Genomic DNA, 24,180 nt, shown 5'->3' with positions numbered 1-24,180 from the left:
TGACGTCAGTCTACCCTGCAATTGGCATAAAGTTCTGACCACTCCTTCTTGGTGTTGCATTTGTTCTGTCAGTCAGTGTATGCGCATCACATCGCAGATTAAAGATATATCTTATGCAGCTGTTCAGGTTCCAATCCAGTTTCTTGTTACTGTCGCAGGTTATTCCAGTCAACACTGTGTCACAGTAGTCAAATATAGGTAGCATAAAGAGAGCGAATTATTTGTACTTTAAGTCGAACAGAGAATACATTAGCGAACCGTTTCAGGGGCTATAAGCATTTATGTACTTGATTACATGTGCTTATCACCTGTTTAGTCCAGTTTAGTGTCTCAGTCATGAAAATTCCTAAGTTGGTCACTGAAGTAGAGTAGGGTATGATTTTATTGTTTAAAATTATTGGGGAGATGTTCTGTTGCTTGAGGGAATAAAGGTTTTTACTGGTACCGATAATAACAACTTGAGTCTTATTTGGATTCATTAATAAACTGTTTTTATTTGCATAGTCACTAAGATGTTCAAGGTCAGAATTTACTTTAGTAATTGCAGTATCAATATCACTCGGTTTTGAATGATAGTAAATCTGTACATCATCCGCGTACACTTGCAATTTGCAGAATTTAAGAGCTTTTGATATATCATTAATTTGAATGATAAATAGCAGCGGTCCGAGAACCGACCCCTGAGGGACACAAGGGTCTTCCTTTGCCATCCTGAACTCAAATTTTCAACTGTTACACGTTGCCGGCGATTTTCAAGGTAGGATGAAAAGAAATGAAGTGATACACTATTAAAATTTAGCTCTCGAAGTTTCTGCAGTAGTAACTGAGGATTAACAGTGTCGAAGGCACTACTGAGATCTAATAATGTCAGTACAGTAACGTCCCGTTGGTCCATTGCACGTCTGATATCATCTGTCACTCGTAGTAAAGCTGTCGCAGTGCTATGGACTTTCCTGAAGCCGGATTGAAAGGGATTAAGGAGGGAATGCTTGTTAAGGTATTCAGTAACTTGTGTATGAACTAGACGTTCAAGCACCTTGGATAAGGGTGGTAGAATGGATACTGGACGATAATCTGAAGGAGAATCTAACTTGGTGCTCTTCGGGATGGGTCTAATTAGTGCATCTTTCCAAACATCGGGGAAAACTCCGTTTGTCAGGCAGTAGTTAAATATATGAGTTAGTATTGGCAGAACAGCTCCCAAGATATCCTTAATAAGCGATATAGGAATGTCATCCTTACCTGTGGCATTAGATGTTATAGCGCATATCACACGTTTAACTTCATTCGATCTGACATTTCTATAAGAGAATTGCTCATACACAGACTGCTCTTGTAACAAGGGTGGTGAATTTTCCGGGAAGGAGGTGGAGGCTATTCTTGGCCGTGCGAAATGATCATTTAAAACCTCTAGCGATATGCTTGGTACATGTTGCTCCACGGCTTTACCTATACCTAACGTGCGTAATTTACTCCGTTTTGGTCTCGGGCTGTTATTGTTCATCAGTTCCTGAAAGTATTTATATTTAGCATTCCTAATTAACTGTTTGGTTCTGTTTCGCAGAATCTTGTATCGCTGGAAATCATCTGTGTCATGCGTCTGTCTGTATTGTCTGTACAGTTTGTCACGACTGGCCATAGCAGATATTATCTCGGCCGTTAGCCACGCGGAAGAATGGCGGGTGATTCTTACCTGTTTCTTTGGTGTGTGCTTGTCGAATATTTCCAGCACCAATGAATTGAATTTGTTTACTTTAGAGTTAATGTTCTGAAAATTACGTATACTATTCCAAGGCAAGTTATATGCATCGTAGCGTAGTTTATTCCGGTCCATATGTCGTAAGTCCCGTATAGTAATGTAGCGTGGACAATAGGTCATGTGAAGAGATGCCACGAGCAGGGATCTGTCCGTGCTTAATTACTTTTTGAGGTTGATTTGTCACAAGAAGATCAATTAAGGTATGACTTGTGCGGTCAGATTAATGAACATGATTAGTAGCGTTGACGGGTAAAATTGGCATGTTTGTAGCGAGAAATAAATTCAGTAGATTGTTCGCGTCACTAGTCTGCTTCAAAAGGTCAGTGTTAAAGTCGCCCATGATTATAATGTCATCGTATTCCGAGATAAGATTTGCTAATGCTTCTTCAAAATCATCAGTCTGTCTTATTTTAAGCGGCTTGCATACAATCCCTATTAATATTTTTTTATAGCAGACCAATTCTACAAACATAAATTCCGGTCGCAGTGTAAGTCGTGGGTCAGAAGTAGAAATTATCTTACATTTTAGGTCATTTCTATAATAAAGCAGAAGTCCACCGCCTATTTTGTCAATGCGGTCATGGCGTAATATTGAGTATCTGTCAAGGTTAGCTGTCGATGACGGCATGTCTGTACGCATCCAGCTTTCACTGATTTCACTAATATGAACATTGTTCACTTCAAAAATAGCCTGGACCTCTTCCATACTCTTCCATATGAGCTAATAATGACTGGCCATTTAGGTGACAACAATGTAACGATCGCGGGTGGCTTCTTGCAACACAAGTCCTGTTGAAGGTGGTAGGGACGAAAGAGAAGGGGAGGGTGAGGGCTGTGGAGGGGAATGCAGGTCAATAGTATTACCGTTATACTGGTCAAGAATAATATGAAACTAAGCGGTATGAAAAACAAAAATTAAGTAAGATGTAAAATAAGCTTACCCCAGCAACCTGGTGAGTAGATCCACTGACTTTCACAAGCACACACTTACACACAAATATAAATTAATTACCGGTACTGTCATTGTTGGATGTGCTTGTGAACGGTTGGCTGTCGAGAGAGCTCTTGCATTATTGTAGTGAAAAAGTAGTTAAAACCTATTGAAATTATTTAAATTTTGTGTGTGTGCGCGCGTTCCATTTAGTACTATTTGTATATTGGTGTTTAGTGCTTGTTGGTAGAAATTGGGAGTAGTGTTATTTATTTGAATTTTATAACAAGTACGGTAATTCATTTGGTGTTCAGTAGATTGCGTTTTCTAGGTTAAGTAGGCTAGCTAGGTGTACTTTGTTTCGAATTTAGGTTTAGGACATACTTTAGGTAATAATATTAACATTTAAAACAATATTTTTAAAACAATATTTTTAAATATTTGTAGGTTCGTTGTTATTATACTTACAAAGGCAGATTATAATAAGGAGTTGTAACTCATTGTAATTTCCGCCGCTACTTTTGCGATATTTCGTACAGATATCCGTTCAAACTAAAACGAAGTAATAATTTATGACATTAAATAACACGATAAGCCTGTAAACATGGATTTAAAGAGAAGTTAAAGAGAATTCACGGTAATTTCACTGGATAATTACGGTACTTAACAGTTTTTGGATTGTTGACGATTGTTGCTACATGCACATGACAGTAGTGTAAATAAATACAAAGTCAGCTGATTCATTATTCCGATAATTTGTGGTCTTAGTTCCCTGCATACTTTGTACTTTCCACCTTCGTTTATTCATCGAGTAAAAGTTAATAATCAAATTCCTATATCCCAATAATATTGCACTTCAAGCCCCCGGCGTGGTTTTGACAGAAATTATAGTAGACAACCCCTTATTCTCAGCATTTAAGGACAAGTAAGGAAAATAATACTAATCCACCAGCGGTAAAAGTTCATATAACCACACTTCAGCTGAAAATTGTAGTGTAGATACATTGTAGTATAGATACAGTACATTTAGATAGTGCCGTATCTTGCCTGCTATATTCGTGTGTTATCTTACGTGTGTATCTATTAGAGCGTAGTACCGGTACTAATAATAATTTGTCTAAGCATTTAGCGTTGTTGGTAATCATTGAGTACAGTACCGGTAGTTCTTGCAAATTTCATTTCTGTTTGTGCTTAGTAGTGACATACGGTACCGGTGTCGTAATTAGGATACGTCTGAAAGTAGTTTAAAATTACTGTAGTGTACTGTACAGTAGTATACGAGTAATATCCTATTAGAATTTAGTGTGCTTATTTTATTATTGTAAAATATTTGTGTAGTACTGGTGTAGTAGAGGTATCCGTAGAAACTCTTACTAAAATTCTGTTGTAATTAGGATAGGCTTAATTGCAGTTTGGAATTGTGTAGTCCTTGTGTATTACTTGCGATATTCAGTAATTAACAGCAGTTTTTATCCTGTTAGGAGATGTAGGCTAAAAAAAATAGAGTACGACTAAGTAGTATTCTAGTGTAGTCGTATATTAATTACGGTACCTTATCTTCGAGCACTATCCCCGTCCATTTATTTTTTGCAAATAAGTTCTTTTATTTTCCTTTTCATTTTTTCCGTAAAGAAAAAAAGAATGGCTAAGGAGCGCGAGTGTACGAACTGTGGGTGTGGCGAGTCATTGAGGGATATGAGGGAGGAGTTGGAGAGTTTGAGGGAGATAATTAGGATTCTAGCAGAAGGCAGTAGGGAAGATAGGTCTCCCTTAAACAATGTACAGGTTACAGTAGGTGTACAAGAGGGAAGGGAAGGAAAGGGGGGAGTTGTAGAAGACAGGTGGTCTAATGTTCTAAGGGGAAGGAGATTGCAGGGTAAGGGCTCTATTCAGCATCAGAATTCAGGACAGGTGTCTGTGCGAAATTGGTACGAGTCACTCCAGGTAGAAACACAGAGGGAAGATGAGGGACAGGGAACTGTTGCTGAGATGTATGGAAGTAGTAGGAAGGGAAAAGGTAGGAAAGGGAAATGTAGAGTAGAGGATAGGAAAAGACAGGTGGAACAGGGTCATGGGAAGGAGAAAAGGGAGGAAGTAGCTTCTGCAGCTATCAGGAAAGATAGGGCTGACCAGGAGGGGAGGGGATCAAATGAGGTGGGTAGGGTTGAGGCTCTGGTCATGGGGGATTCCATTGTTAAACACGTGGGGAAAGTGTGTGGAGGAAAGGGAACCAGAGTAGAATGTTATCCAGGAATTAGGTTGAGGCAGATGTTGAGGGAAGTAGAAGAGAGGGAGGAGGGGAAGGTGAAGGTGGTGGTGTTTCACGTTGCTACCAACAACGTAAGGCAAGCTGATATAAGTACCAACATAGGCAGTACCATATGGCTGATAAAGCAGGCATGAGGCAGTTTCTAAAAAGTAACTATAATTGGTGGAAAATGGTAAATAAAAATGTAAACAGACTCTGGGATGGGTTTAAAGAAATTGTTGAGGATGCAAAAACAGGTTTGTACCTTTAAGGGTGGTAAGGAATGGTTAAGACCCACCATATTATAATAGAAAAATAAAGAGACTAAGAAGGAGGTGCAGACTGGAAAGAAATAGAGTTAGAAATGACAGTGGAAGTAAGGAGAAATTAAAGGAACTTACTAGAAAATTGAATCTAGCAAAGAAGGCAGCTAAGGATAACAAGATGGCAAGCATAATTGGCAGTCATAAAAATATTAGTGAAAAATGGAAGGGTATGTATAGGTATTCTAAGGCAGAAACAGGTTCCAAGAAGGACATTCCAGGAATAATTAATGAACAAGGGGAGTGTGTATGTGAGGATCTTCAAAAGGCAGAAGTATTCAGTCAGCAGTATGTAAAGATTGTTGGTCACAAGGATAATGTCGAGATAGAGGAGGAGACTAAGGCCAAAGAAGTATTAAAATTTACATATGATAACAATGACATTTACAATACGATACAAAAATTGAAAACTAGAAAAGCTGCTGGAATTGATAAGATTTCTGGGGATATACTAAAGACAATGGGTTGGGATATAGTACCATATATGAAATACTTATTTGATTATTGTTTGGTCGGAGGAGCTATACCAGATGAATGGAGAGTTGCTATAGTAAGCCCTGTGTATCAAGGAAAGGGTGATAGACATAAAGCTGAAAATTACAGGCCAGTAAGTTTGACGTGCATTGTATGTAAGCTTTGGGAAGGCATTCTTTCTGATTATATTAGACATGTTTGTGAAATTAATAAGTGGTTCGATAGAAAGCAGTTCGGTTTTAAGAAAGGTTATTCCACTGAAGCTCAACTTGTAGGATTCCAGCAAGATATAGCAGATATCTTGGATTCTGGAGGTCAAATGGACTGTATCGCGATTGACCTGTCTAAAGCATTTGATAGGGTGGATCATGGGAGACTACTGGCAAAAATGAGTGCAATTGCACTAGACAAAAGAGTGACTGAATGGGTTGCTATATTTCTAGAAAATAGATCTCAGAGAATTAGAGTAGGTTAAGCTTTATCTGACCCTGTAATAATTAAGAGGGGAATCCCTCAAGGTAGTATTATCGGACCTTTATGTTTTCTTATATATATAAATGATATGAGTAAAGCAGTGGAATTGGAGGTAAGGCCTTTTGCGGATGATGTTATTCTCTATAGAGTGATAAATAAGTTACAAGATTGTGAGCAACTGCAGCGTGACCTCGAAAATATTGTGAGATGGACAGCAGGCAATGGTATGTTGATAAATGGGGTTAAAAGTCAGGTTGTGAGTTTCACAAATATGAAAAGTCCTCTCAGTTTTAATTACTGTGTTGATGGGGTGAAAGTTCCTTTTGGGGATCATTGTAAGTATCTAGGTGTTAATATAAGGAAAGATCTTCATTGGGGTAATCACATAAATGGGATTGTAAATAAAAGGTACAGATCTCTGCACATGGTTACGAGAGTGTTTAGGGGTTGTAGTAAGGATGTAAAGGAGAGGGCATATAAGTCTCTGGTAAGACCCCAATTAGAGTATGGTTCCAGTGTATGGGAACCTCACCAGGATTACTTGATTCAAGACCTGGAAAAAATCCAAAGAAAAGCAGCTCGATTTGTTCTGGGTGTATTCCAACAAAAGAGTAGCGTTACAAAAATGTTGCAAAGTTTGGGTTGGGAAGAATTGAGAGAAAGAAGAAGAGCTGCTCGACTAAGTGGTATGTAATACCAATATAATGGTCCGTTATTGGACATTATAAATTTTCCAGCTAACTCATTCTTGGTTGCCTGCGTTTCGCCCTCGTGTGCTAAGTTAGGCTCGTCAGTTGGGACTTAGCACACCACCCAAGACGCAAGGCTAGTGCATACCATGGAGGCCACTGCATAGGCTACTTGAAGCCACCAGCAGTGCCAATGCACTATGAGAGCTATGTCTCATTTTCAAAAATTGATGCCTGCCTGGCCATCAAATGATGTAGATGTTGATTCCCATAGGGAACCTAAAATATTTGTCCCGAATGAGTAAATTTATAATACCAATATAATGGTCCGTTATTGGACATTATAAATTTTCCAGCTAACTCATTCTTGGTTGCCTGCGTTTCGCCCTCGTGTGCTAAGTTAGGCTCGTCAGTTGGGACTTAGCACACCACCCAAGACGCAAGGCTAGTGCATACCATGGAGGCCACTGCATAGGCTACTTGAAGCCACCAGCAGTGCCAATGCACTATGAGAGCTATGTCTCATTTTCAAAAATTGATGCCTGCCTGGCCATCAAATGATGTAGATGTTGATTCCCATAGGGAACCTAAAATATTTGTCCCGAATGAGTAAATTTATAATACCAATATAATGGTCCGTTATTGGACATTATAAATTTTCCAGCTAACTCATTCTTGGTTGCCTGCGTTTCGCCCTCGTGTGCTAAGTTAGGCTCGTCAGTTGGGACTTAGCACACCACCCAAGACGCAAGGCTAGTGCATACCATGGAGGCCACTGCATAGGCTACTTGAAGCCACCAGCAGTGCCAATGCACTATGAGAGCTATGTCTCATTTTCAAAAATTGATGCCTGCCTGGCCATCAAATGATGTAGATGTTGATTCCCATAGGGAACCTATGCACTAGCCTTGCGTCTTGGGTGGTGTGCTAAGTCCCAACTGACGAGCCTAACTTAGCACACGAGGGCGAAACGCAGGCAACCAAGAATGAGTTAGCTGGAAAATTTATAATGTCCAATAACGGACCATTATATTGGTATTATAAATTTACTCATTCGGGACAAATATTTTAGGTTCCCTATGGGAATCAACATCTACATCATTTGATGGCCAGGCAGGCATCAATTTTTGAAAATGAGACATAGCTCTCATAGTGCATTGGCACTGCTGGTGGCTTCAAGTAGCCTATGCAGTGGCCTCCATGGTATGCACTAGCCTTGCGTCTTGGGTGGTGTGCTAAGTCCCAACTGACGAGCCTAACTTAGCACACGAGGGCGAAACGCAGGCAACCAAGAATGAGTTAGCTGGAAAATTTATAATGTCCAATAACGGACCATTATATTGGTATTATAAATTTACTCATTCGGGACAAATATTTTAGGTTCCCTATGGGAATCAACATCTACATCATTTGATGGCCAGGCAGGCATCAATTTTTGAAAATGAGACATAGCTCTCATAGTGCATTGGCACTGCTGGTGGCTTCAAGTAGCCTATGCAGTGGCCTCCATGGTATGCACTAGCCTTGCGTCTTGGGTGGTGTGCTAAGTCCCAACTGACGAGCCTAACTTAGCACACGAGGGCGAAACGCAGGCAACCAAGAATGAGTTAGCTGGAAAATTTATAATGTCCAATAACGGACCATTATATTGGTATTATAAATTTACTCATTCGGGACAAATATTTTAGGTTCCCTATGGGAATCAACATCTACATCATTAAGTGGTATGTTCCGAGCTGTCAGCGGAGAGATGGCGTGGAATGACATTAGTAGACGAATAAGTTTGAGTGGCGTTTATAAAAGTAGGAAAGATCACAATATGAAGATAAAGTTGAAAATAAAGTTGGGGCAAATATTCATTTATAGGAAGGGGAGTTAGGGATTGGAATAACTTACCAAGGGAGACGTTCAATAAATTTCCAATTTCTTTGAAATCATTTAGGAAAAGGCTAGAAAAACAACAGATAGGGAATCTGCCACCTGGGCGACTTCCCTAAATGCAGATCAGTATTGATTGATAACCCTACACACACAATTTCTTTCTCTCAATTTCACGAGTTCATCCTACTCTCTGCAATGATTTTTAACTGTGCCATCATGGATATTCGAGATATAGTTCCATCTTCTCTTAATGCACAAATGTGTCCATCTTGAGTCTAGCATTACTTTAGTCCCCATAAATCCCTTGCCTGATTAAGGATATGTTTTCTCACACTTGTGAAGGACTCAGCACGAGCCCACTGCCCTTCAAAGCTTGCTTCGCACGCCACACTCGATCATGATCATGGTATCGTAGGAACTTTATAAGGATAGGCCGATTTCCCTGAGAGACCACGTCAGCAGACGTTCTATTTCGGCGGCCTAGCCTGTGGCAGTAATCCACATTAAGAATTAAAAATTCTACCGAAAGTTTATTTTAATGTAGATGTCCTCGGACGGCTGTTCCGGGACACCATGCAATAAAAGGCAGTTCCGGCAACTGTACTGTTCGGCCTCATCCAACGCGTCGTCTTGTTTCTGGACCCGATCTTCAAGAGCCTTCAACTCCCCTTTAAGCTTGGAGATGTCTTCGCAGGCCTGTTTCTTGAATTCCTGGAACTTGGCACCAAGCGCTTGGAGCACGTTCGATGGGTTGGCGGCACTGACTAGGCGAGCTTGAAAGTCTTTCATGCTATCTTCAAAAGCCGATGTCTTCTTAGCTACTTCCTTTACAGACATGATTACTTTTTAAAGAAGAAGGCACTTAAATATACAACTTTTTTAACACGGATTAGCAGTTTCAGCTGATTAACTTGCAATTCAAACAGGGTATAGCAAGAGCAACTTTACTCTACCGTCTCACTCGACGGCATCTTGCAATGATTTCCACCTTTACCTGATGCTTTCTTGTTTTTAAGTTTTTTGATCTGCCTTTCTTCTTCATCTGGTGGTAATGCTGGCTTAGTGCTTTCCAGTTCTAGCGGTGAAAATCTTTGTGTTGTTTTGGGCAGTTTAATATTTCTTTAACATATCTGGTGAGTTCTCACAGTTTTCTTGGTTATTTATTGCCAAATGCTCATTTTCTTTCTTGAAGCAGAGACTTTGTTGTTGATATCCTGTAACCTTAGTTTTGATATTTCGTGTGTTGTTTCCTTCAAAGTCTTCCTCAATTTCAAATAGTTTATCCATTTCTTATTTCCTTTTGGTCTCTCTGATTAATTATGTTCCCTCTTTCCTCGCCACCAGGAATGTTTATAGTTATTCTCTGTCTTCCTGCTGTTCCAATTGTTGTACGCATCTGTCGAGATTGGATTGCTTGTTCAGATTCTTCATTCCACCAAGGGTGCCTTTCCCTTTTCAGCAGATAGTGTTATATTGTTTTATTCTTTGAACTGACCACTGATGAAGGGAATGGATGACTTCCTGAATCATGTATGGTTAAATAAATAGTTTTCTTTTATTATAAGGTGTACTGAAAAGGCGGATTCAAGTAGAACTATTTTAAACAGTTCTGTACTATTTTTTGCAGTCGCTCACAATATTGTACTTTATTTACTACTCCATACAGTATAACATCACCTGAAAAATAGCCTTATTTGTGATTCCATTTCTTTACTCATATCTATTATACTCTATACATAAGAAAACATATGGTTCAAAATACAGCATCAGAGATAATTCACTGAGTTCTATTTTCTAGACATTTAGCCATCCATTCGAACACTCTTTTGTTTAGTTCAATAACCCTCATCCCCTCTGGGCAGGGTCAGTAAAATAACACCCACGGGATCCCCTGCCTGACTTAAGAGGCAACTAAAAGGGGCCCAGGGGCTCTGAACTTCAGAGCGTGGGCTGGTGAGCATGGCACCCTTAGCTGACTCCTGGCATTGCTTCGACTAACTTGAACAAGGCTGCTCACTTTCATCTATTCTATCCAACCTCCCTTGGTCAACTCTTGTTCTTTTGAGACCCCGATGCTATTACGGCATTCGAGGGCTAGGGAGTCTTTCATTTTCATGCCCTTCTCTTTCTTTGGCCAATATCTTCATTTCTTGAAGTGTCTAATCCCTTCCATTTTTCCTTCCGATTATTGTTATATAGAGAATGGTTGCCCGGCTGTCCTCTCTCTTAAAACAGTAACCACCACTACCACCACCACCACCACCACCACCACCACAATAGCCTTAATTTTCGCCAGCAGTCTCCCATGATCTACCCTATCAAGAGCCTTCAATAGGTCAATAGCGATACAGTCCAGTTGATGTCTTGAATCTCAAATGTCCGCTATATCTTGCTGGAATCCTGTAAGTTGAGCCTCAGTGGAATAACCTGAACTAAACTCAAACTGCCTTCTATCAAACCAGTTAGTAATTGTGCAAATGCACCTAAAATAATCAGAAAGAATGCTTTCCCAGAGCTTCATTACAACATGTCAAGCTGAATGTGCTGTAATTATCCGCTTTATGTTTATCACCCTTTCCGTTGTACACTGGAGCTAAGGTATGACAACTTTCCATTCGTTTGGTTCCTTCAGGCAAACAGTAACCAAATATTTTAAATATGGCATTTCATCCCAACCCATAACCTATAGTACTAGCACTCTCTCCAGAAATCTTATCAATCCCAGCTTCTTTTTCTGGCTTTCATGTTTGTATATTTTTGTAAATGTCTATTATAATAGGCAAATCTCCATTACCTGGACATTATTCTTAAATCCAAATATCTTTACCTACTACTGACTGAATACTGCTGCCTTCTGTAAGTCTTCACGTATATAGGCTACCTCCCATGTTCATTAATGATACCTGGAATGTCCTTCCTGGAACCTGTTTCTGCTTTGCACTTGCAGACCTCTCTCAGCCCCTCATAAAAAAATGAGAACTGAAGTGGGGAAAAATCCGAAAGAGAACTGGTACTGTAGAGAGTAATTTATTCAACAGAACAGAAATGCAATGATAAAAGATAATGGACTTGCAATAAAACTGTGGAAAATATAGTCAATTTACTGTAAAGGCAAATTAAAACCAAAGTAAATAAGTACCCATGAACGTAACATGATGTTCATTTATATTCATATTTAACATCCCTCGTTTACATCAGACAGAACTATCATTAAAGCAAATAGTGCTTGTAACTTTATAACACAATTCTAACTCTCTTGTAAGCTTCATCAGTTGAGGCAATCTCCAGTTATGCGGAAAGCTAAATAATAATTTATTCAAATTAAAAATAGGCCCATTTTTACTTTAGATTTAAAAAACTTAGGCTAAATAAGCAAGTTTTCAGAAATTACTGCAATTAACTTTAATAAACAGTAAGTTTTCAGAAATTACTGCAATTAACTTTAATAAACAGACATATATTAGGTGATCAAAGGCCTTAAAAGCACATCAAGTTTTCATGCTCTCCACTCCTCCCAGAAGCCCAAAACTGCACGCAAGCACCAAAAATTATTCTGCTGGCATCCATATTAATATTGAGGAATGTTAATATTATTTATCTACCGGGAATGTTCAGATATGTTCGACTCGCCTGGTGTAAACCCCTGTGGGAGGGGGGTGGTGGTAGAATAACATCTACGGTATCCCTTGCCTGTTGTAAGAGGCAACTAAAAGAGGCCACATAGGCTCTGAACTTGGGAGCATGGGTTGGTGACCATGGGGCCCATAGCTGAGCCCTAGCATTGCTTCCAATTACTTGTGCTAGGTTCCTCGCCTTCGTCTCTCCTACCTGACCTCCCTTGGTGAACTCTTGTTCTTTCCTGACCCTGACAGTTTTACAGCATTCGAGGCCCAGGGAGTCTTTCATTTTCATGTCCTTCATGGCTCGTCTTTCTTTGGCCAATACCTTCATTTTTCAGAGTGTCGGATCCCTTCCATTTTTATCTCTGATTAGTATTACATAGAGGATGGTTGCCTAGTTGTTAAAACAGTAGTTAAAACAGTAATAATTACCACCACCTAGGGCAGATCACAATAAAACTCACAGTCCACTATTAATGACCGCATACTTACAGTTCGTACCCAATCACAGACACAGCAGGCGTTGATTCACTGTTCCCTCATCACTCTTCTGCACTGTTATCCCTCATCAGTTCACACGCAGCACTTCAGTGCACGGTCACTGAACTGCACTCCTCGTCCTCCAACGCTGATAGAACTGGAGTTAAACTGGCCATCTTGCACTCATTCATCTACCCTTTTGTAGAGAAGCTGGCCCATCAAGATCTTTAGGGCGAGGAGAAGCTGCTGGAAATATCTGGAGTTGGAAAGCTCTGGGTTTGCCTGGGTTCTCATTGTTTCTACTCCACCGACAGACACGGGGTGGCACCAGTGGTGATGGTAGTGGGCTAGCCTTATACATCCTCTTTGGGCTACCCACTGTGGGACCGTCTTGTCTCCGACTGGTTACCCATCCTGGCGAGGGGGTGGGGGACGTAAGCTGGCAGACATGTTCATATGGGAAAGTGAAGGGTGATAGAAGGGAAACATTTTTCTGCTGAACCTGTCCAAGGAAGTTAGGACTTCACCCCAACAAATGCTTAAACGTACCGCATGAAGAAAAATTATTTCTAACTGAGATCGACAACATAAATTTGGTACAGATATATCTGTGTACTTTTTCCCATATTTGTCTGCTTTTAAATTGAATCTGAAAGGGATGTGAGTGGAAATATAATTGGACTCCACAGAGCTAAGGAACTTGGTAGAGAAACCAAACCAAACCAAACCAAACCAAACCAAACGCATTTGCTTAAAAAAAATTTATTAAAAGTTCTGTACAAGTTACTTCTCATCTGGAGCCACCTCTGTGATGCCGTAGACTCCAGCCAATAGACGACCATAGCTGAGAGGCACAGGTTCCTTGGGGGAAATGTATGGGCCGTGCTCACCCACATACACATATCTGACACAGAGTTAAGAAAGTAACACATAAACTGCAATGATAGATGTAGACTTCATGTGAGCAGGTGTACCCTGGAACAAATGTGTTTTTGTGACCACAAACAAGAAATAAAAATTAAGGTGAAAAACTAGCCTTTTATGACATGGTGAAAACTATTATTTGACTTTTCTTACAAAACTTATAACCATAAAATACAGAGATAGGTGCAAGAATAGGATATACAGTACATAATGGTAGGTGTGGAAAGAGGGAACAGAACAGCAGAACATGGACGAACATGAAAACACAAAAGGACTAGGACAATCTCCACAAATTCATGCACTGCCATCTTTAAATACATAGGCCCTCTTCTCATCAATCCTAGCTCTCCTACATCTTTATTTTTCATCTCTTCTTTCCCATGTTTAACTGGCTTTCTTCCTATCCCACATTAGTTTTTTTTTTTTTTTTTTTTTACAAGTTGCTTTACGTCGCACAGACACAGACAGGTCTTATGGCGATGATGAAACAGGAAAGGGTTAACTTAAAAATGAGTACAATTTTATTGTTCCACCTTCTCAATATTTAAAATCATTTAACGTTTGTTAAAACATTATAGGTACTAGTTTCGGTCCGTTTTTTGGACCATCATCAGCCTAGCCAAGAATACAAGCAAAGACATAATCTAAAATAAAATGATGTGGATGAAAAGGGGTGGTAATGGAATAACATATAAAAGTAAAAACCTTATACAATGTTACAATAAATGTGGCCAGAACAAATTAAAATTAACAGAAGTATAAAAGCATTGTGATGTCATTTAAAGTCACTTGATGACAAAGTCTTGGATTAACGGTTGAACTTGTATTGCACACTTAAAATCGAGTGAAATCTTATGTGAATTCTTGTGTTTCTGGAAGGTTCTAGAAGCAAGTTCCACAGTGGCGCAGAGGGAATAATCCAAAATGACCAGTATAGAATTGACGAATTGAGAAGGCTGGACTCGTTTTTATGTAGCGAAAATAATTGCTGTTTTTAAGGTAGTCTCAATTCAGTTGGAACCCATGAACCTGAAGAACAAAACGGAATTAACGCGAAAGATCTTATAGAAGAAAAACAAAGGGAAGGGGGCAAAATAATGGGTACTCACCTTGTGCTATTTGTGGACAAGCTGCAGGAATGAGTGCAACAGACAGAGTGAGTGCCACGCAGAATAGATCAGCAGAGGAGGAAGGGGGGGGGGGAGGGGAGGGGAGGGGAAGGATGACGTAAGTGTGGAAGGAGACGGGAAGGGAGGGAAGAGGGAATGGTTCAGGGCGGGTTGGGGGAGAGGGAATTTAATGGTATTTGTGGTGGTGGGGGGCCTTTAATGGATTTAAAGGGTTATGAACAGCTGATTTGTTTTTCCTATAGTGGGAGGTGAAAAGATCAAATAAAATATTGGGTTTCTCAGTAATTTCATTAAGGTTGGCATTAAAATGTTGATCCAGATGTATGTAAAAGCTTTCAATTATGTTGAGAAGAGGTCCCTTTTTTGCTATTTCGAGTATGTCCATATCTGTTTCGATGTTGGTAAAACTATGGTTATAATCGACCATATGTTGGCTGATGGCTGAAAATTTGTTGTATTTGATCGCGTTGAAATGCTCAGAATATCTAATATTGAAGCTCCTACCGGTCTGCCCAATGTAGGAAATATTTGAACATGTGTTTCATCTAATTCTGTAAACACCTGATTTTGAGTACCTGTTTATTTTATTAATATGTGAAGTGTTATGTAAGATGTGCATGTTGTTGTTGCTGGTTTTGAAGGCTATTTTCATGCCTTTCTTCTTTAGAACATTAGTGATCATGTGAATACCACTGACATAGGTAAAAGTGGAGAAAGAATCGTGTTTGGATGGTTCTTTTTTAAACGTGGTCTTAGGTCGGAATTTGTGTTTACTGATGATATTTTCTACGAACTGATTATTAAAACCATTGAATCTACAATGTGGCGGATAGTATTCAGTTCTGTGTGGAAATCTTTTTTATTCATGGGTATTTGAATGCTCTGTGTATTAGACTGTTGTAGGTTGCTTTTTTGTGGGGCAAGGGATGAAATGAATCTTGTCGTATTGTGACGGCCGAATGGGTGGGTTTTCTGTATATCTTATAGGTTAAGGATTCCTGTTGTCTAGTGATGGTTAGATCCAAGAAATTGATTTTTCGATCTACTTCTGACTCTAAAGTGAACTTAATGTGAGGATCGATGTAATTTAATGTTATAAGTGTGGTATTAGCATCTTGCAGTTTTTCGTTAATAACTACAAGGACATCGTCGACATATCTGGCCCAAAAGAGGATGTTGTCAAATTTATTATTGATTTTTGTATTCTCGAGAAAGTCTAAATAGATTTCCGCGAGAATCCCGGAAGCCGGTGAGCCCATTGCTAGGCCATTTTGTTGGTAAATAGTACCATTAAACGTAAAAAAGTTATTGTTAACTACCAATTTCAGCAATGTAATAAAGTCTTGGATTTCAAGTTTACTCAGGTGACTGCTACTTTGTAGGTTATTTTTGATGATGGGAATTAGTTTAGAAATTGGTATACTGGGGTACATACTAACAATGTCAAAGGAATGAAGTGAATAGTCAGGTCGCATGTTAAAGTTATTAAGTTTGTCTATTAATTCGAAGGAGTTTCTAACCGACTTCTTGGATGAAAATAGGTAATTTTTACGTAAAAACTTTTGGATAAATTGCGTAGTTTTATATAGGGGACTCGGTCTAAAGTTGATAATTGGACGAATGGGCACACCGGCTTTATGAATTTTAGGAAGAGCTCTAGCCGTAGGGAGTCTGGGGTTCATACTAATAAGCTGGCTTTTTTCCTGTTCAGTGAGCAAAAAGGAAGAGTTTTTTAAGGTTTGTTTTAAGAGTCTTTGGATTCTTTGTGTAGGGTCTTTTTTAACTATGGAGAAGGAGCTATCTTTAAAGAAATCAGATGTTTTGCTGATGTATTCGTTTTTATCTAAGATGACCGTTGTGTTACCTTTGTCAGCCTTGGTTACAATTAAGTCGTTATCTTTGATTTTCTTTTTTAGTGCCTGTAGGAGTTTCAGATCAGTTTGTGTGTTCTTGTCAGAATTGGAAAAATTAGGTGAGTTCTTACAAGAAAGGATGTTATTAAGTTTCTTTTTGATTTCATATCTTAGTTCATCTTGTGTGTCCGAAGGTGTTTTGGAAATGGCCACTTCCGATTCTGTTATCATTGTGACTATTGAGTTGGTTATGTTTGGGTCCCTTAGCTAAGATTATTTCTTCATTTGCATTTAGGGGAGTATTGGATAGATTAATTACGGGTGAATGGAATTGGTTACAGTCATTTGCTGGTCTCTTATTGCGTTTGAATCGATGGTCCTGCGGTTTAGATTTCTTTAATTTCTCCAATTTATTATCCAAAGTATGTTGTTTTCTGGATAGGTCTAGGAATAATTTGTCTTCAACTGATTGGAAAAAGATTGTCCAATGTGCTTTAGATAACATCTTAGTTACCCCTTTTCATCCATATCATTTTATTTTAGATTATGTCTTTGCTTGTATTCTTGGCTAGGCTGATGATGGTCCAAAAATCGGACCGAAACTAGTACCTATAATGTTTTAACAAACGTTAAATGATTTTAAGTATTGAGAAGGTGGAACAATAAAATTGTACTCATTTTTAAGTTAAGTCTTAACTCAATACGGAGCCCTACCATGAAGTTTATTACTTTAAAGGAAAGGGTTAGGAGTGGAAAGGAAGCAGCTGTGGCCTTAATTAAGGTACTGCCCCAGCATTTGCCTGGTGTGAAGATGGGAAACCGCGGATGATTCATGCAGCATGGCAGCCATGTACAGTGCAAAGAGTGTAGGAGCAAGCACACAGCCTTGTTTCAATCCATGAATGATTGGGAACGAATCTGATACTGAATTACCATGAAGAACCTGTCCAGACATGCCATCATGAAGAGGTTGAACCAATTCCACATAACGTTCAGGACATTCAAAATGTCTCATTACTTTCCACATAGCAGATCTTGGTTCTGAATCAATGTTTTTTTGTTTTTTTGTTTGTTTTTGCTTTACGTCCCACTAACTACTTTTACAGTCTTCAGAGACGCCGAGGTGCCAGAATTTAGTCCTGCAGGAGTTCTTTTACGTGCCAGTAAATCTACCGACACAAGGCTGACGTATTTGAGCACCTTCAAATACCACTGGACTGAGCCAGGTTCGAATGTGCCAAGTTGGGGACAGAAGGCCAGCACCTCAACCGTCTGAGCCACTCAGCCCGACGGTTCTGAATCAAAGGCTTTTTCCAGATCCTAGAAAACTATATACAGAGGCTGCTGCTGTTCTCTGCATTTTTCCTGGAGTTGTCTAGCACAGAAGATCATATCTGTTGTGCCTCTGGAGGTTCGGAAACCACACTGAGACTCAGGCAAAATCCTCTCCGAGATAATTCGGAGCCAGTTTAATAGAATTCTTGCGAGAATTTTACCTGCAATTGACAAAAGTGATATACCATGGAAGTTCCCACATACACTATGATCGCCTTTCTTGAAGATAGTGATGATGGTAGCATTCTTTAAGTCGTCAGGTACTTCTCGAGTTCCCCACATCAAGAAGATGAGTGTGAAAAGTCTAGTCTTCAAGGGTATACCTCCATTTTGTATCAGTTCCAGACGGATGTTATCAGGACCAGGAGCCTTTCTTGGTTTTAGTTGATTGAGTGCTCTGGTGAATTCTCTGTATGTAGGTGGAACTGCCATCCATGGTTGTTGGGGCTGCTGAGGGACATTACGAAGAAAGTCCTCAGCAACATTGAAGACACAATTTAGAAATGAAGAAAAATGTTCCCTCCAATGCTGTAAAATTTCTCCATTGTCATTTAAAATGATGGAGTTTTCAGCAGTCTTCAATGATCCCGTACTTTATGCCAGCATAGAAGTTTTGCAGGTCACGGGCATCAGATAGTCTGGAGATGACACAGAAATGATGAAGATATGCTGGATAAGGATGATGCTTTTGAAGGACAGTAAGAGCTCACACCTGCAGTTGGCTGTTTCAGCAGTATAAGTATTTCATCTCTAGAGTAATAGGAATCTTCAGTCATAGCAAGCGGATCTGCACCCAAAATGTGGAGTCCAGTATATTAGAAGATACTGATGACATTATACTGGAGAATATTTATGAAGACTATTACAATTGTGGTTTCAACTCTTATAGGGAACTTAAAGTTAATTTACGTGACTAGCAAACGGCAAGGAAGAGTTCTCTTCACAGGGAAGAGGCTGTCATAATTTAAAACTTTCAAAGATTATGTAATGTCTCAATTTGATAGATAAAAGGTATTTGAATCTACAGAACACTGCTAGCATAATAATCTAAACTGGCTGGCATGGAGAATTTCAGAGTTTTGATTACTTTTATCAACAACTTTACAGTTAAATATGGCATATCTTCCAATCATATTACTACATTTGTCACAAGTTAGAACATTGGAAAATAGCCTTTTTCAGAAGTCACAAAAGTTTATGAAGGAAGTGAACTGGTATCTAAAAGAGGGGAGAGTGGGCAAAGAAACTGTTTGGAACAATGACCAAAGCCAATTTCATTATGAAATATCTTTACTGTCAACATTATCTCACAGAGCAGAAAAAACTACAGTTGGTGGGTTGGAGTTTGTGCATAACTCTACATACTTACAGCTATGCAAATGATACAACTTTCTCAGTGGGTAGCAGAATAGCTATTCAGCTACATATCCGTTATCAAGAGACACTAGATACTTTTGACCCAAATATTAAAAAAAAAAAATTGAAGCACCATGTCCATGAAACATTCATGTCAAGGCAGCAAATGAAAGAGCAAATGAAAAGTTTTCTAATAGCAGTCCTTGGTGGAGATGTGAGAAGAGCCATTGTTTTGTGATTCCTGGTAAAACTATGAAGACTGTACTGTTTTAAAATGAAAGTTTTCCAAAGAAATATGTTACACTCAAGATATTGCTACTGAAGACAACAAAATACTGCCAACCTCTTGATGTCTACCTACTTTCTTAGGCAATACAAGCTTCATATTAGGATAATTGATTTTGTATGCCTACAATGTGAAAAACAGCAAGTAAAGATACCCAATTGCTATTTTAACATCAGACTTCACTCTGTGTTATACAATTAACTTTCTGCATCAAAGTAAATGCCCTATGTTGCACTATACCTGGCAAAAGACAAGTCATTACATTGTAACTCGCCTAACAGGACTTGCCATTTGTCACGCTTATTGTGACAACTGCATCTCAACAACAACCCAGTGACATCATATGCCTAACCAAAGGGTGAAAATTGTAATAAAAAAAAAAAAAAATAATAATAAATAAATAAATGGTGTGTGGCCTCCAGGGAGGCACAGTGCAGATCTTTTGATTTGACGCCATATAGGCAACCTGCCCATCTGCAAGGATGGGGCCCTATCTGGGATGATTTTTAATGCTTAAGATAACACACAAACTCCCAGCCCCTGAGCTGTCGGAATTAACCAGTTAACGTTAAAATACTCGACCCTGGTGGAAATCGAACCCAGGACTCCTTGGACAAAAGGCCAGCATGCTAACTATTTAGCCATGGAGCCGGACTTTAATAAGAAATGCTTCACTGTTGTGGTGCAAATTGTGACTTACTGAAATATTCACAAGAAACCACCTGAATGATCAGTGGTAGAGCATCAGCCTCCGGATCCCAAGATAGCGGGTTCAAGCCTGACAGAGGTAGTCGGATTTTTGAAGGGCGAAAAAAAAAGTCCGTTCGTCACACCATGCCGTATGATTTAGGCGTGTAAAATATATCTGGTGACACATTTGGTGTTTACCCGACAAAACTCATTAAAATCTCAGCCACAGACACCCAAGAGAGATCCGGACCTAGTAAGCCTAGAGTAAAATGGAAAGCCGAAATTGACGAGCAGACAGCCAGATGGTGTCAAATGGAATGCCTGCACATGGTAGTCGAGGCCATATGATTATTATTCTTTACTTGATGTAGATGTTGATTCCCATAGGGAACCTAAAATATTTGTCCCGAATGACTAAATTTATAATGCCAATATAATGGTCCATTATTGGACATTATAAATTTTCCAGCTAACTCATTCCTGGTTGCCTGCGTTTCGCCCTCTACATCATTTGATGGCCAGGCAGGCATCAATTTTTGAAAATGAGACATAGCTCTCATAGTGCATTGGCACTGCTGGTGGCTTCAAGTAGCCTATGCAGTGGCCTCCACGGTATGCACTAGCCTTGCGTCTTGGGTGGTGTGCTAAGTCCCAACTGACGAGCCTAACTTAGCACACGAGGGCGAAACGCAGGCAACCAGGAATGAGTTAGCTGGAAAATTTATAATATCCAATAACGGACCATTATATTGGTATTATAAATTTACTCATTCGGGACAAATATTTTAAGTTCCCTATGGGAATCAACATCTACATCATTTGATGGCCAGGCAGGCATCAATTTTTGAAAATGAGACATAGCTCTCATAGTGCATTGGCACTGCTGGTGGCTTCAAGTAGCCTATGCAGTGGCCTCCACGGTATGCACTAGCCTTGCGTCTTGGGTGGTGTGCTAAGTCCCAACTGACGAGCCTAACTTAGCACACAAGGGTGAAACGCAGGCAACCAGGAATGAGTTAGCTGGAAAATTTATAATGTCCAATAACGGACCATTATATTGGTATTATAAATTTACTCATTCGGGACAAATATTTTAGGTTCCCTATGGGAATCAACATCTACATCATTTGATGGCCAGGCAGGCATCAATTTTTGAAAATGAGACATAGCTCTCATAGTGCATTGGCACTGCTGGTGGCTTCAAGTAGCCTATGCAGTGGCCTCCACGGTATGCACTAGCCTTGCGTCTTGGGTGGTGTGCTAAGTCCCAACTGACGAGCCTAACTTAGCACACGAGGGCGAAACGCAGGCAACCAGGAATGAGTTAGCTGGAAAATTTATAATGTCCAATAACGGACCATTATATTGGTATTATTATTCTTTACTACCAGAATGACTAAATTTATTGGGCAATGAGAAGAAGGATTTTCCCCCATTTGATTAAATAATGAAGGAAAATAGCTTCAAAGATAAATTTGGGTGCCACTGTAATGATATTACAGAAAAAAAACATCAATTAAACTGAGCATAAAATACTTCTTCCAGTATCCCACGATGTTCGATCATGAGTTGTCGCCCGGGTGTAGTTTATAAGCCTCCTCCACTCCTTTCTGTCCTTCCACTTTTCCTGCTCCATTACTTCCGCCACATCCAATCCAGTTTCTCTAATATCTCTCCAAATCTGATCCATCGACCTTCTTCTTGGTCTTCCAACTGGTCTCTTTCCTTTAACTTCTCTTTCAAATTCCCTTCTTGCTACCCGTTCCTTTCAAGAGCTGATGAGAATCAATTTCCGCTGGTATAACCTTACCTGCCACTCATTCATCCCTGAACATAACAGGGTAATTTTCCAGGTAATACTCCAATAATGAAAGACATTGTAGATTGATAAATGGCTTGATTTACTGCACCAAGAAGCCTAACTGAGCTATGGTTAATCACAAACTCTCAACAATAACACACACACACACACCCACAACTTACACACTGCACACAAATTATACACTCAGTGAGACATTCCCACAACACTGCTCTCAATACCAACATATCTGAGTCTTCCATAATACAAGTAATCCTTCTTCACAACGAAGAGTTCAAACTATCATAACCACTTGCAAGTCAAAACATGACTGTACAATAAACAGCATTGACAATCACTTCAGTTGTATGTAAGACTGATGCACGTTTTGAATACACTTACTAAGTGCATCCCTAAATCTGTTTACACAGAATGCTTCTAGCTGTGAGCTCCCATCCGGGAGATAGTGGGTTTCACACCAGGCAAATGCTGGGATTGTACCTTAATTAAGGCCATGGCCGCTTTCTTGCCACTCCTAGGCCTTTCCTAACCCATCGTCGCCAGCTTCTGGACCTCACAGTTATTCTTCATTTGTATGGAGAACTGGTTAACCCTTTGCAGTCATATGTCGGATATGTTCCAACATATGTTTACTCAAAGAACAACGTGTGCTAAGTGCAGTAATAAACAGAAAAAAGAAAGGCGAAGGGAAATCCACTTCTGCTTCAAAATCTTTGCAATGAAATTAGGTCTTATCGAGATATTTGCTTCAAGACGTGGTATACAGAGGTTAAAGGTAAACAACAAATTCTTCATTTCCAGATTTAAGTAATCATGAAATCATTTCAGTTTTTGTTCATTTAGCCGTAAGAAGAGACAGCACTACACCCATACCTTTCCAGAAGAATAAATACAAGTACAGTTGTGTAACCAGACAAATTTATTCGAGCACTAAAGGCTTTTACGTCAGATCCCGAAAACATTGTGTGGTTGATGTTATGGCAACAGATATCACAGCAGAGTTTGGTACACTGTACACACAACGGCCGCTCCTCAGTCGCAAGACTAGTTCCAACAAACTTTGTCTATACATGAGAACATATTCATGAAGTTTATCAGACAACATATTTACAAGAATGTACAAATTATAGTTTTAAAGCCATCATCACTGTGACAATAATAAAATTGTGACAAACAAATCACGCATACAAATCACACAAGACAATGTTCTTTGTTGATATTAAGATTCAGAGTGTAAATTAGAACGACAATCAGAATAAACACACTCTGAATAACCATCAGAGTCACAGTATCAGAATCAGAGTATGAATAATAAGAGAACGATAGCATTGCCACAACACTAGCCCTTATAAAGCCAGTACACCACATGTACGGTCATCTGATGGACAGCTTCTTTACCTTCCAGAACTACCAGTATCTTACAATCTATGATGTGGACATGTCCAAATTCAAATACCTTAGAGCTCTGATTGGCTACTAGGATGTCTAACATCCAATGCCTGAGGTGCTACTCATTTGTCACATTGATGAATATACATCTAAAACCTTACTCTCAAGACATTTTATGTTGATGTCTCATTCTGTATGAAAAATCCCAGCCCAGTCAACAGTTTTACGGCTTTACATCCCATAACTACTTTTACGGTTTTCAAAGATGCCGAGGTGCTGGAACACCTACCTAACAATACGTTGGTCTCCCTTTCCAGGTGATCACAGTTCGCAAACATTGGAGACAGATTCCACAAGGGGATGAATGTCGTCCATATTAAATCCAAGCCATGCCAGTTGCGGCATCTCGAGAACTGACAAACATTTTGTGGAGGCATAGGAGCAGCCAGCCCTAACAGTGCTTTCAAACATATCCCAGACATGTTCAAAATTACTGTCATGTTCCTCCATCCAGTCTGA

At 39.5% G+C, this 24,180-nt stretch overlaps 1 protein-coding gene across 2 annotated transcripts in view; it reads right to left on the bottom strand.

The window, feature by feature from the left end:
- Positions 1 to 13,625: 13,625 nt before the first annotated feature.
- Positions 13,626 to 24,180, bottom strand: part of LOC136875971 (nonsense-mediated mRNA decay factor SMG8) — a 161,780-nt gene continuing 151,225 nt past the window's right edge. For both annotated transcript variants that reach the window (XM_068228430.1, XM_068228431.1), the window contains one exon: positions 13,626 to 13,783. In XM_068228430.1, the coding sequence (XP_068084531.1) occupies positions 13,663 to 13,783 (121 nt within the window). In that variant the 3' untranslated portion in view covers positions 13,626 to 13,662. The remainder of the gene's footprint in view (positions 13,784 to 24,180) is intronic.

This window comes from Anabrus simplex, chromosome 6, assembly GCF_040414725.1.
Source record: "Anabrus simplex isolate iqAnaSimp1 chromosome 6, ASM4041472v1, whole genome shotgun sequence".
In the NCBI taxonomy this organism is placed as follows: Eukaryota; Metazoa; Arthropoda; class Insecta; order Orthoptera; family Tettigoniidae; genus Anabrus; species Anabrus simplex.
The sequence above is the reverse complement of the archived record's forward strand: the minus strand, read 5'-3'. Positions and strand labels throughout refer to the sequence as shown.